The following is a 14,345-nucleotide window of genomic DNA, read 5'->3' as shown; positions in this document are numbered from 1 at the left end:
CTTGACCGGGCCCCTCAGACTCACCATAGTCTTGGGCAGACTCCTCCTCCTCTTCGCTGGCAGCTCTTCTAGTGTCCAAGATCAGCTTAATATTCACAATCACAGTCACAAGCAGAAAGAGGACGGCACCCATCTGCAAGGCAAAAAGCTCTGGGCCAGTTACACGCCACACGACAACGTGTTAGGATAAACCACAATATAATCCTCACAGAGGATCTCAGATATCCTTTGTTTTTGCCTAGCACACAGAGGAAAGGGTGGTCCAGTGGCTAGGGTGTTTGTCTAGGACTTGAAACACCCAGGCTCAATTCCCAGTTCTGCCACACACTTCCTGTGTGACTTGGGCTAGTCACTTAGCCTGGCCATGCCTCAGTTTCCCCACCTGTAAAATAGGGATAACACTCCTGCCTCACAGGGGTGCGTCAGGAGGGAAAAAACAACCACATTAGAAGAATGTGGATGTCAAGAAATCCAGCATTACACCTCGGATGGAAACCTTAACTCCCCCTGCATTACGATCTCTTACGATTCACACACCCAGCTGAGCGCAGTCAGAGTTCTAGGGGGAAAGAGAGGAGTGCAGGATTTTATTTCCTCGGCCTGCCTGGAGAGAGCAATGCAGTCGCTTCCATGACATTACAGAGCATGGCACGCTGCAGAGAACGTCACACGGCCTGGCTGCCTGTGATGCTATTGTAATGAAAGAGCCCGGCGTACGGCAGACCTATGAGACGGAGGTCTCTATTGGAACTTCAAGGGCGAGCTTTCTGTGTCAATTGCAATCCTTCCCCAGTCACCTTTGGGCTGAGGATACAGCAAGAGATAGACATGACCTTTCAGGGCTGAAATTGAGACAGATGGGGGCCAGTGCCCTAACCACGCAGACTGGGGCTCTGGCGATCTGAGTTCAAATCCTGGTGTTGCCACACTCCCTGCGTGACCTAGGACAAGTCGCAGTATGAATCTCACCACGTTAGTGCCCCTCCCATCTGTAAAAGGAGGAGGATACCCCTCAATTGGGGTAGGGACAGGTTTAGATGCCATGGGGGCTATATACATACTTTGAGTCACCAAAGCTGGAAGTCACTAAAGTTCCTGATCACATCCCCAGTGGAAGCCATATCCTCATCCTCACAGCAATGGAATATAGCAACAAAAGAGACAAGGCTCCTTCACTCTGCTACATACTCTGGTGCCCGTCATGCCGGCGTTAGCTCTAGTTAATATTCAGAGAGCCTTCCACCAAAGCAGCCGGCGCAAGATTATTTACGACTGCGAGATTGGAAACTGACCCATGGAGAATGCCATTTGCTCACTGGGCACCGAAGATGTCTATCACACAGGGCCGGCTCTGGCTTTTTTGCCGCCCCAGGCGGCCGGGGGGAGGGCGGCCGGAGCCCTGGGAGGAGGGCGGCGAGCCCTGGCGGGGGCTCCGCTCTCCCCCCGGCGGCCGGGGGGAGGGCGCAAGGGGGGGGGAGGGCGGCCGGAGCCCTGAGAGGAGGGCGGCGAGCCCCAGCTGGGGCTTGGATCTCCCCCTGGCGGCCAGAGCACAGGGGGCAGGGCGGCCAGAGCGCCGGGGGGAGGGTGGCGTGCCCGGCCGTGGCCCCGCTCTCCCTGGCAGCCGGAGTGCCGCGCCGCCCCCCTCCAGGTGCCGCCCCAAGCACAAGCTTGGTGGGCTGGTGCCTGGAGCCGGCCCTGCTATCACACACTCGGCAGATGGGGGGCAGGTCCACATGGCCTCAGTCCAGCCTGGAGTTTTGTCATCGTCTCATATTTGGGGGAGCAGCTCTGTTTCAATAGCTGGGTTTTAGATCCCTATTTACAGATCAGGGGAGCTTGTCTCAGCCATTCCTCTCCTATCCACAGTGCCTCGCCCCTAGTCTATGGCCGCTTGACTTCTATTAGCAACTGCCTCATTATATCAGTGAAGCTGTGTCTAGGAGCCAGGCCATGGGGAAAGACAGCAGATAAAAACCAAGAGCCAATTAGTTGCTTAAGCCTGTTGGAGAGGAGCAATCCAGCAAGAGAAAGCCACCCTCCCAGCTACCCCTTCTGCTCCAGCTTTTCATTGAAGCACACAGAGTTTTTCCTCTCGCTGGTGGTAGCCAGAGTTGACAAGAGCAGGCTTGTTCCAGGGAGCTCGCTGCACCAGCCCAGATTTCGTTATTAACGCCGACAGAAACACATTCCCTTCTCATGAAGGTACGTGTACACACACACACAGCTCCGATGGAGGCCACATGGGCTGGGAGGATGCCGCTCTCCTGCTGAGCGGCTGCGAGGCTACCTAGACTAGCGGCCATGCAGCAAGACAGAAGGCACATCCAAGGGTCTGAGTGACTGGATTTCTGTTGCAATGCCCATGGAGCTAGAATATCGACCTCAAGAGCTACAGGCTGCTGATTACGTCCATCAGGACAGCCGAACGCTGTGCTGCTTTTGAACAGCAGGGACAGATGCAGGAGCAGATCTGTACTGCCCGACACAGGGGTAAAGGGCTTGTTTAACAGAAGAGCTGCGCCACCTAATTAGGGTCAACAATGCACAGGTAATGGGATGGGGAAGGAGATGCAGAGCGAGCAGCCAGCACCGGCTTTGTGGGTCTCTGACAGAATATCAGGGTTGGAAGGGACCTCAGGAGGTCATCTAGTCCAACCCCCTGCTCAAAGCAGGGCCAATCCCCAACTAAATCATCCCAGCCAGGGCTTTGTCAAGACTGTCCTTAAAAACCTCTAAGGAAGGAGATTCCACCACCTCCCTAGGGAACCCATTCCAGTGCTTCACCACCCTCCTAGTGAAAAAGTTTGTCCTAATATCCAACCTAGACCTCCCCCACTGCAACTTAAGACCATTGCTCCTTGTTCTGTCATCTGCCACCACTGAGAACAGTCTAGATCCATCCTCTTTGGAACCCCCTTTCAGGTAGTTGAAAGCAGCTATCAAATCTCCCCTCATTCTTCTCTTCTGCAGACTAAACAATTTCAGTTCCCTCAGCCTCTCCTCATAAGTCATGTGCTCCAGCCCCCTAATTATTTTTGTTGCCCTTCGCTGGACTCTTTCCAATTTTTCTACATCCTTCTTGTAGTGTGGGGCCCAAAAGTGGACACAATACTCCAGATGAGGCCTCACCAATGCCGAATAGAGGGGAACGATCACGTTCCTCGATCTGCTGGCAATGCCCCTACTTATACAGCGCAAAACGCCATTAGCCTTCTCGGCAACAAGGGCACACTGTTGACTCATATCTAGCTTCTCGTCCACTGTAACCCCTAGGTCCTTTTCTTCAGAACTGCTGCCTAGCCACTCAGTCCCTAGTCTGTAGCAGTGCGTGGGATTCTTCCGTCCTAAGTGCAGGACTCTGCACTTGTCCTTGTTGAACCTCATCAGATTTCTTTTGGCCTAATCCTCTAACTTGTCTAGGTCTCTCTGTATCCTATCCCTAACCTCCAGCGTATCTACCACTCCTCCCAGTTTAGTGTCATCTGCAAACTTGCTGAGGGTGCAGTCCACGCCATCCTCCAGCTCATTAATGAGGAGTGATCCAGCTAGTTTCCACCCACCCCACTACAAAAGTGCTTCTTAAAAAGGTCCCACCCTTGTCCAATACAATGAGAACCTGACTGGTTCATACCCGGCCATTTGCTTTATCTACAAACAGAAGCAGCTGTAAAGCTTCCCAGGTGCCATCTGCTGAGGAGCCACCGTTAGACTCCCAGGCCCTGTACCTGGGTTGTTTATTAGCCATGGCCTATCAATAGAAGCTATAAATATCCTTAGCTGGTGGTGGCGGGAGTAGCTAAGGCATTGACTCAGGAGATCTGGGTTCTGTCCCTCACTCCACCACTGACTCACTGGGCGATCTCAGACAAGTCACTTCTTTTCTCTGTTCCTCAGTTTCTCCATCTGAAAAATGGGCCCACACCAACCGCACTGGGGGCTGGCAAAGCTTAATTTTCTATGTAGGGTTTTCAGCGGTGCCCATCACAGCAGCACTCAAGCACCGAACAGGCCACATTGATGTACAAAGCATAGCTCATAACAAATTCTTCTCTTCACCTCTCACCAAGTTTTAGTTCATCAGCGTTAGTCTTGCTTTGAGATCCTCACATGGAAGGTGACAGGCAAGTCAAGGGACTATTAATTCTTTATTAATAGGTTAACACCCCCTTTAAATTTTCCCACCATGGCACGGCCTCATTCCCTTCACCCCTCGCCGATCACTCTCCCACGGCTAAGTCCCGAGTCTCGGTAGGACGCGCACACAGGCTGGCCAGCACGCTGCAGAACGGTGCGGCTTTGGACGGCTATTTCTGAAGCAGCCGCCCCATGCCTCAGGCATGTCCATCCCCATCCGCTGGTCACTTCCAAAGGGACTCAACCAGAATTCACTAAGCGGGGGTCAAACTGGCTTCAATGGAGCAACACCAGTTGACACCAGCTGAGAATCTGGCCTTCAGCTTTCTAGAGTGCACACACACACACGTGCGCTTGCCAGTGCTTTATTACGGGGCCTCTAAACTATTTGCTTCTGCACATGCAGAGGCAGGATGGTCCAGTGGTTACAGCCCTGGTCTAAGACTTGGGAGCCCTGGGCTCAATCCCCTGCTCTGCCACAGACTCCCTGTGTGACCCTGGGCTTCACCTTTCAACACCCGCATTGTGGAGTCACAGCACTTTCTTAGAAAGTAAGAGCAGCCATACTGGCTCAGAGCAAGGGTCCATCTAACCCAGCATCCTGTCTTCCGACAGCGGCCATTGCCTGGTGCTTCAGAGGGAACGAACAGAGCAGGGAATCATCCAGTGATCCATCTCCTGTTGCCCATTCCCAGCATCAGGCAGTCAGAGACTAGGGCAACCCAGAGCATGGGGTTGCATCCCTGACCATCTTGGCTAATAGCCATTGATGGATCTGTGCTCCATGAACTTATCTTTTATGAACCTAGTTGGGGATTGGTCCTGCTTTGAGCAGGTGGCTGGACTAGATGACCTCCTGAGGTCCCTTCCAACCCTGGTATTCTATGATTCTCGTTAGACATTTGGCCTTCACAGCATCCCGGGCAATGAGTCCCACAGGTTGCTTTTGTGTGACGTGACGCAGTACTTCCTTTGGTTTGTCTTAAACCTGCTGCCTATTCATTTCATTGGCTGATCTCTGGTTCTGTGTTATTTACTCCCTCACATAACACTTCCCTGTTCCCATTCCCCACACCAGTCATGATTTTACAGCCCTCTATCAGACCACCTCCTGCTGAGTCATCTCTCCTCCAAGCTGAAAAGTCCCAGTCATTTTAATCTCTCCTCATATGGAAGCTGGTCCATCCCCTCATCATGTTTGTTGCCTCTCTCTGTACCTTTTCTAAGTCTAACATCTCTTTTCTGACATGGGAGCATCTAGAACGACACACAGTATTAAAGATGTGGGCATACCATGGATTTATACAGTGGCATTATGATATTTACTATATTACCTGTCCCTTTCCTAACGGTTCCTAACGGGGTTACCTTTTTTGACTGCCGCTGCACGTTGAGCGGATGTTTTCCGAGACTGTCCCCAGTGACTCCGAGCTCTCTTTCCTGAGCAGAAACAGCTAATTTAGACCCCATCATTGTGTGTGTGTACTTGGGATCCCCCTCCCCCGCCGCAGAGTGCATTACCAGGATGTTGGGAGGATACATACAGTAATTGCAAGATGCTCAGATACTATGGGGACGGGGCAGCTCCTGAGATAGACAGACAAATAAATCAAAACCATGTTCCGCTCTGAGCTACGAACGAGCTACCCCGTCCCCCGGCCGCACGGTGAACGAGAGCCTCTCTCTTGGTAGCGCCGAGGGATCGCACAACAAAACACTGACTGGCTCTTGTTCCCCCGGCCAAGATCACAGCGGAGAAGCCATATTAGTCGAAGCCTCGCAAGGATTTCCCTTTCCCCCTGGAAGTCAAACCCAGAGCTAGAGCTCAAAAGTAGGCACCAAGCAAGCCCACCCTCCTCTCCTGGAAATGCTATTTAACAGCTGCCGAGCTGTGCTTGTCCCAGTAATAAACACCATCTAACCACGGGTGAAGTCTATAAAAACCCCTTTGTCTGCAGGAGAAAAATCTTTAACTGGCTGCTGGCACTTGCGGTAGCTAAAGGAGGGTTAGACTCCTTCCATTCTGCATTTTAAGGGTAAAACGCAACTCAGGTGGCTTCTGATTGGACAATTTATTCACTTCCACCATGTTAGGTCACAGGGGCTGCAGCCGATTCCACCAACAGACTCCATAATCCACGGGCTTTGCAAGTTTATCTTCTCTAATCCCCCCCCCCAGGCATGATTCACATTCCTCCAGAGAACTCACCTGGCATAGCCGCCTGACAGCTCTCTGATTCATCAGCTTGTACTTCCAGGCGAGGTACCAGCTCCGGTTTTTCCGCAGGACAAACTGTTTGGCTGGAGCGTTGGGTTTCCACTCATCCATTATCACGGGGCGAGGAGAACGGGGGAGGGGAGCAGCATGGGGCAGCTGTCAGGATGGGGTAGGCTCCGGTCCCATTCCTTCGAGGGTCCCTGCTGCGACAGGACAGCAGATAAGACGACCTGTGGTTGAAGCAGGAAGGGATAACCTCTTCCACCCACTCCCAGCCTGACACTGGACAGGTCAGGAAGAGAAGAGGAAGTGCAGGTGCTCTGGATCAGAGTTAGCCCTAGGGCAGGAAGTTGGCTGCAGGGCAGACAGATGTCACCCCGAGCCAACGTCAATGCAAAAATCAGGCCCCTAGCACACAGAATCAGGAGTGATAATTTGCCAGCAGCGGGAGCGTCCCCACCCCCTCCTTCAGGGCTGAGGGGCATCTGCGATCGGCCGACCAGCAGCAACGCTTGGCTCAAGGGGTTGCAAGGAGCTTTGTCCCTGTGCCACCAGTTACAGTCTGGCAGAGGCTGGTAGCGACCAAGAGCCATTTACTGACCTGCGGGGAGCGAGCGGGTGGCTTCAGTCCAGTTCCTAATGGAACAGGTGTCTGCAGCACAGACAGCAGCCCTGGAGCTGGCCCTCTGATCAGCAGGAAACCCTCTGCTGTCACCCCACACCCTAGTCGGGCTCATTAGCTAGGGGGCGAGGATACTCTTGTGCCGTCCCGTCCCGCGCTGTGCCAGGGGCTCCCTGAGAATTTCAGGGAAGCAGCCACGCCAAGCAAGGGGAGTCTTTAAACCCACCCGGGTGTCAGGCACACCAGCCAGGATCAGGGGGCACAGAACCCCCCCAAATCTCAGCCCCGCTGACCACAACTCGCCCCGCACGCCCAATGGGAGCGCTCCAGCCGCAAGGTCACCCCCCCCGCACGGTGTAATGGTAGAGGGGGGCCCCGCTGGCACACGGGCGCCCGGCAGACAGGCTGAAGTCTCTCTATGGGGCATGGGCTCTGAGCAGCTGCTCTGACCGCTGGAGAAGATGCTAAGCGAGTTAGGCTGGGGGTGGGACCAGCTCTGGGGGAAATCGACTAGCAGAGCCCCATGCTTGAGAGTGGGGGAAAGCAATTGGGGAGGGTCTCCCCCTGCATGCATGCATCACCCCCCCCCCCTTTCCTTTAGCGACCTGTCCCAGCGGAAGCGGAACACGGATTTGCAACACTGTTGCCCCGGGCCCCCCTGCAGGGATCGCGGGGGCTCCCGGCTCTGCAGCGCCCCGGGGAAGCTACTCACTGTCTGTAGGGCGGGCGGGGGGGGGCTGCACCTTGCAGGCCGGGCCCCCTCCTCAGGGGCGGGCGCTGGGCACCGCGGAGCTGCCCCCCTCCTGCAACAGCCACCCCCTTTCCCCGGCCGCGGAGCAGCAGCTGCTCGGGAAAGGCTGAAATCGACGCGCCCGTCTGCTTCCGGCGCGGGCTATGCAGCTCGCAGCCTGCTCTTAAAGGGGAAACAGGCAGGGGAGCCTGGGGGGGGGTCCACTTCGGAGCCAGCTTCCACTTGGGGCCAGGTCCCCCCCACTGTGGAGGGCTTTGCAGAGCCCCTGGGGACGGGGGGCAGGGGCAGAGTGTCTGGGCGCTGATGGGAGATCGCAGCCTCCCCCCCCCGCTCCTGGGGCTCAGGCCCCTGGGCAAACCAGGCCGCCCAGGAGATGCAGAGAGGGCCCAGGACAACTGTGGCTCGCCTCTCCCCCTGTGCAGTGTCTAAGCACAGAGGCAAGCATTACCTCCCTGAGCCAGGAAGAAAAGTACAGTGCGGGAGCTGGGGCTGCTCCCCGGGAGGGACTCGGCCTCATCGAGCTGTGTGTCATGAGCCCTGTACCGCCCACCGAGATTTTCCTGGAGCTTGGGAATGCATTGCCTTCTGGCCACAGCTATCGTCCAAGGCCCTGCCAGTATGGAAGTAGCATTATAACCCTATTTATTGTTTTAGTAACAGATGAGGCAAACTGAGGGGCAGAGATAGTGAGTAATTGGCTGAAGCTCACCCAGCGAATCAGAGGAGGCCTCCCAGCAGCGTTGCTAACTCTTGTGATTTTTTTTTCATGAATCTCGAGATATTGGGAGAGGGGAGGGGTTCTTCAAGCCCCAGCTCCTGGAGTCATGTAAGCTTGTGAAACATCTCAGTTTTCATTTAAGAAAATAAAGTTTCTCTCTCGTGGTTGCAGAATAAAGCTGGAAAATGCGAACTGAGGGCGTGGTAAGGGCCTGGAAACCACAAGAAAAAAAGTACCCACCCTTTTAAATAAATCATGATTTTTAAGCAAATATTAGGAATTTTTTTTGAGGGGGGAGGGTCTAACTCATGATTTTGGAATGATTGGGGTTTGCAGTATTCCCATGTCCTCTTCTGTCTTCTTCTCTCTCAAGCAGGAAAGTCAAATCTATTTTAGATTTTTATACAGTGCCCATGTATGTGGTAACAAAGCACAGTGAAACCGATAGCAAGTAATTATTTGTATCACTAGAGAATAAAACAGAAAATATCATAACATCACTATATAAATCCATGGCATGCCCATGCCCACACCTTGAATACTGTGTGCAGTTCTGGTCACCCCATCTCAAAAAAGATATTGGAAAAGGTACAGAGAAGGGCAATGAAAATGATTAGCAGGATGGAACAGCTTCCATACGAGGAGAGATTAAAAAGACTGGGATTGTTCCTTTCGAAAAGAGACGACTAAGGGGGAGATATGACAGAGGTCTGTAAAATCATGAGTGGTGCAGAGAAAGTGAATAGGAAGCATTACATAACACAAACCCTTCACATAACACAAAAAACAGGGGTTATCCGATGAAATTATGAGGCAGCATGTTTAAAAACCAAACAAAAGGCAGCACTTCTTCACACAACGCACAGTCAACCTGTGGAACTCCTCGCCAGGAGATGTTGTGAAGGCTAAAAGTCTAACTAGATAAGTTCATGGAAGATAAGTCCATCAATGGCTATTAGCCAAGATGGTCAGGGCCCCACCCCCATGCTCTGGGTGTCCCTAAACCTCCAACTGCCAAAAGCTGAGACTGGATGATGGGATGGCTCACCCAAAATTGCCCTGTTCTGTTCATTCCCTTTGAAGCACCTGGCACTGGCTGCTGTCAGAAGACAGGACATTGGGCTAGATGGACCACTGGCCTGACCCAGTCTGGCTGTTCTTATGAGACAGTATCTGCCCCAAAGAGCTTGCAGTCTAAACGGACAAGACAGAATTATTATCTCCATTGCACAGCTGGGGAAACTGAGGCGCAGAGTGATGCGGTGATTTGCTGAAGGTCACACAGTGAGTCTGTTGCAGAGCCAGGAACTGTACCTAGATCCTCTGAATCCCAGACCGAAGCCTTAACCACAAACCCTCCTTCCTTGCTAAACCAGTCTTGACAGACCAGGAAAAGAACTAGCCACCTAACAGTGCAGAGTGTTCAACTAGAGGTCAAACAAAACGGTTGTAGCAAAGTGGCTACAGTAAAATGGCTGTTTAAGAGAGAGGCCAGCTTATGGAGGAGTATTTCCACTGGCAACAGTACAGCCTGATCTTTCTCTGTTCTTGCATGAGAAGTGGATGATTACTCAGGGGTTAAGAGATACCCTGAGGGCGTGTCTGCTCGATATAGATCCTGGCGATGTTATTATAAGACGCCTGGTGATAAGAGAGAGCTGCCAACTGGATGCAGGCGCTTTAAATAACGGATGCATGGAGCCTTTGGTACAGATCTGTGCTCTGTACTAATGAGCCATGCCAGATCGGGCGGTGCGCTCATCTGCTATGTTTAGAAAGGCGACTGCTTTTTGGGCGACTGGGGGGCGGGGTATCCAGTCACATGGAGGAAGCCAGATGTTGGGAAGGTGAAGGTCACAGCATAAAGACTGCCTCCCCCCCACCCCTCGGCCTTTAATGGGAGGGTAGCACTGGCATGCTGGAGATTTTGAAACCGGGACTGGGGCCGGGGAGGGTTAGGGGATCCATGTTCTTTTCCATTCAAGGGACTGACTCAGGCCCCGATCCTCCTACTGGGGGGCATACATGGGGGGGCTCGCCCAGGACAACTTGCGGGCTCACTTTTTTTGGGCGCCGGTAATTCGCTCTCCTCTGAACGCCGAAGCGTCAAACTTTGCACGGGAATGAAGGAAGGAAAATGAAATGAGACGTGTGTGAAAACTTGCTCTGCTGGCATCGAAAGCGTTCTGGGGGCTGAACCCCCTGCTGCCATTGTGAGAGGGCTGGTATTCCCAGCCATCCTGAGCCCTGCTCCTGAACGGGGGATCCCTGTGGACCCCCCCAGAGAGCAGTTTGCAGGATCGGGGCCTTGATCAGGACTGCAACATTGCTGCAGCTTTTCATCAGCCCCTTGGCTGGCTGCTCCGCACCAGGTAGCAGATACTTGACATTCCACAATAAATATCCTCCTACATACTGGACCAGGTAGCTCTCTGTAAGGGACACCCCCAGGCTGGGATCACCCCGCCCCCAGCATGGAGGCGGCTGCTGCACAGGAAAGTTAACCCAGTCTGGGGTTATTTTTCACCTCCCTGAATATTCCCTGTGCAGAGCAGGGATGATCTTGTCCTTGCTAACCCTGCCAGTGGATCTCACAGACAGCCTTCCAGAGCGCCCCTCGAAAGGAGAGGTGGTGCTATGGGGGGGAGCAAGGAAAACCCTTCCCGTGGAAGGGATCTCTATAAATGGCATTGACCGAGAGGCATCACCCTGGCCTAGAAGGCAGGAGGTCACTGGTTTCCAATCCCCTGCAATCACATCGCAGAGGATGGCAGTGGTTCCAGGGAGGCAGTGCGGCCTAGTAGATAATCCCTGGGACTGTGGGGTTCTACCACAGACTGCCCCTGTGACTTTGGGCAAGTTGCCGCCCCTTTCTGTGCCTCAGTTTCCCCATCTGTAAAATGGAGATAACGTTACTGGCCTTGTTTGCAAAGTGCTTGGGGAATCTATGGATGAAGAGTGCTAGATAGTCTCTCTGAGGGGCCACTGACTGGTAGATCTAGACAACAATCTGCATGTTAAACCGTTTGTCGATGCAATTCACTCAGTGCCTGGGTTGAGACTTGAACCCACGACCGGCCCGTTGGCGCTAATATCTAGACCACAGCTCTTCATGGTCCCCCATCAAATGTCTCCAGTGCCCCTGAACAAGCTGGCCCAGGCAGGTTGCGGAGTATGCCTGCACCTCCCCCATAGAGCTGACCCGCTCGGCTGCTGAATGGAGCAGGCAGAGCACAGCTGCGTGCACAGTATCCTTGGAGCTGTGACGTGGCAGCAGCGCAGCTGGAAGATCTGGCAGCAGGAGAGTTATGGCCCACAGATGTTGCAAAATCATTCAGCTCCTGTGGGGCTCAGAGGGACGATGGCTGATGACGGGGGAACCCTCCATTGTTCTCGGTGGAAGGATGGGAGGTAGAGGGGGAATTTGGCATTGTTCTCAATAGAGGATGGCGCTGGATTCTCCACTGTTCTCCGTGGGAACTGCTCGGCGCTCAGCACATCTGCTCCCCTCCGCTGTGGGATCCGAAATGGTCGCTGATTCGCAGCCCGTGTCCTGCTGCTCGCATGCTTTCCATGTGCCTCCATCTTATCAGATGGGTGTCAGGGCCCCAGGCTGTTTGGCAGAAGCTGCCGGCACCCAGAGATCCAGCTACGTATCAGCCTTGACTCCTAGATCAGCAGAGCAGGGAAACCCCTCAGGCACCGGGCATGGTCCAGCAGCAATAGCTCCCTCCTCGTCACTGAGGGGAACAGAGCTGATGTGAAGTGGACCCTGCGAGCCATCCAAGCTCTGCCTGATCTCCTGATTGCATGGTCGCACCGCTAGGGGCCAGTGCAGGCTTTCGCACAGGTTACAGGCTTCTAAGGTTTGCCAGGACACTTGGGGCCCACGCTTGCCTGGGGTTTGGATCACAGGGGCACAGCCTGGGGTATCCAATCCCCCCCTCCCTGGGACATGGGGGCGTTAAATACGGGACGTCGTTAGACTTTCGTTGCTTCCATCCTGACAGTCTCTCCTCTAACCCATTTGTGGTGGAGTCACTCCTCTCTCGTTCACAGACCGTCCCCCGGGGAGGCTGGTGCTTGCTCTGCCTGTCCCAGCGCTGGGGTGGGGGCGAGGGGACGGGATTTCCCCTTTCAGTGGGAGACACTGGGCCCTTCGCGCTGCAGGGGGCTAATGCATTTTGGTTGTGCGGGGGCTGTGGACAGCATAGGCTGGGAGAGCCATGCTCTGATCTCAGGACGGGCCCGGAGTAACCTTTGGGTTCACAGTGGGCTCCAGTTTCTCTTCTATGCCCTGTGTGAACAGTACAGGTCCAGCCGTCTGCCTGAGGGAGCCCCCCCCGCCCAACGTGCTTATATGAGCAGCTCATAAGATATTTATTCTCACACAACTCCCCAGTGAGGCAGGGTAGGGCTGTTCTCCCCATGTGAGAGAGGGGAAACTGAGGCACGGAGCGGCTTAGGGTCTTGCCCAGGGTCACCCAGGAAAGTCTGTGGCAGAGCAGGGAACAGACTCAAAGTCTCCCAGTCGCATGCTAGCACCCTGCCCACTGCACTGCCAGGGAGGATCCTGCACCAGCCGGGCCTGAATTAGATCAGAGCTAAGGGGCCTTCTCCCATTGATAACGTCGAGGATTCTGCACAATGAAATAGCAAGTCGGGAGCACTGGGCCACTGGCTGCCTTGGTTTTTCTGCAGAGGTCAGTAAGGGTCCTGCTGCAGCCAGCTAGTTTTTACAGCTGCCTATATAACAACCTCCCTACGTGAGCCACCTGCAGGGCCTCCACTCAGGAGCTGAGGCACGGGCTTCTGCCACTTGAGCTAAAGGAAGAGCTCCATTAGCCCTGCTGGTGGTAGGTAGTAGGCTGTTATCCTCTAGTCAGGGCCGGCTCCAGGGTTTTGGCCGCCCCAAGCAGCCAAATAAAACAAAACAAACAAACAAAAGCCGCGATCGCGATCTGCGGCGGCAATTCGGCGGGAGGTCCTTCGCTCCGAGCAGGAGTGAGGGACCGTCCGCCGAATTGCCGCCGAACAGCTGGAGGTGCCGCCCCTCTCCGGAGTGGCCGCCCCACGCACCTGCTTGGTAAGCTGGTGCCTGGAGCCGGCCCTGCTCTAGTGGACGCACGCTCGGCCAGTCTTACACCTACAGCACCTTGTCTCCCACTCCAGGAGCTGGAGAGTGGGTGTCAATGGGAGACCCATCCCCTCTTTTTGCCCATCCCTCTCTCTCATCCTCCTTCCCTCAGGGCAGCCCAGCCTGTGCCCATATCAAGACATAGGCCACACACAGGATCCTTGGCCCACCTTTTCACCACGCCAGGGAGTAGAGGAGTGGCAGGGCAGAGCTGGGCAGGGCCCTCCTTCGATTCCCGTCTCTGCTCAGAGCTGGCCTGGAGTCAAGCGGGGCGCCCTTCAGCAGTTTAGCCAAACCGGACTCACACTAGCTAGATTAGCAGCAGGCTGACTCCACCGAACAGCCACAGGGGGAATCTTGCTGCGTCCAGGCTGCTGTGCTAATTAAGTCTTGGTATTGACACCTCCTCATCAGTTATTGGGAGTGGACCACATCCACCCTCACATCCACCCTAACTGAATTGGCCTTGTCCTCCACTTGTAAGGTAATTTCCTTTTCTTCACGTACCAGTATATTTATACCTGTACATTTAATTTTCACTCCATGCATCTGAAGAAGTGGTTTTTTTACCCACCGAAAGCTTATGCCCAAATAAATCTGTTAGTCTTTAAGGTGCCACCGGACTCCTTGTTGTTTTTGTGGATACAGACTAACACGGCTACCCCCTGATACTTGTAAACTTTTTGGATAAGTAACTGTCTTGTACGGTGCCTGACCTTGGCTGAGCCTTCCAGGTGCTACTGTAGTACACATCATAGCAAAATA

At 54.0% G+C, this 14,345-nt stretch overlaps 1 protein-coding gene across 1 annotated transcript in view; it reads right to left on the bottom strand.

Annotated features, from left to right (window-relative positions):
- The window catches only part of POMGNT1 (protein O-linked mannose N-acetylglucosaminyltransferase 1 (beta 1,2-)), a 28,782-nt gene extending 20,996 nt beyond the window's left edge, over nt 1–7,786 (bottom strand). The window contains exons 1-3 of the mRNA XM_024194307.3: nt 7,718–7,786; nt 6,344–6,582; nt 25–133 (exon numbers count right to left, since the gene is read on the bottom strand). Of these exons, the coding sequence (XP_024050075.1) occupies nt 25–133; nt 6,344–6,463 (229 nt within the window). The 5' untranslated portion in view covers nt 6,464–6,582; nt 7,718–7,786. The remainder of the gene's footprint in view (nt 1–24; nt 134–6,343; nt 6,583–7,717) is intronic.
- Nucleotides 7,787–14,345: the final 6,559 nt, after the last annotated feature.

Source organism: Terrapene carolina, unplaced genomic scaffold (assembly GCF_002925995.2).
Source record: "Terrapene carolina triunguis isolate 2854851 unplaced genomic scaffold, T_m_triunguis-2.0 Scaffold110, whole genome shotgun sequence".
NCBI lineage: Eukaryota > Metazoa > Chordata > Testudines > Emydidae > Terrapene > Terrapene triunguis.
The sequence above is the reverse complement of the archived record's forward strand: the minus strand, read 5'-3'. Positions and strand labels throughout refer to the sequence as shown.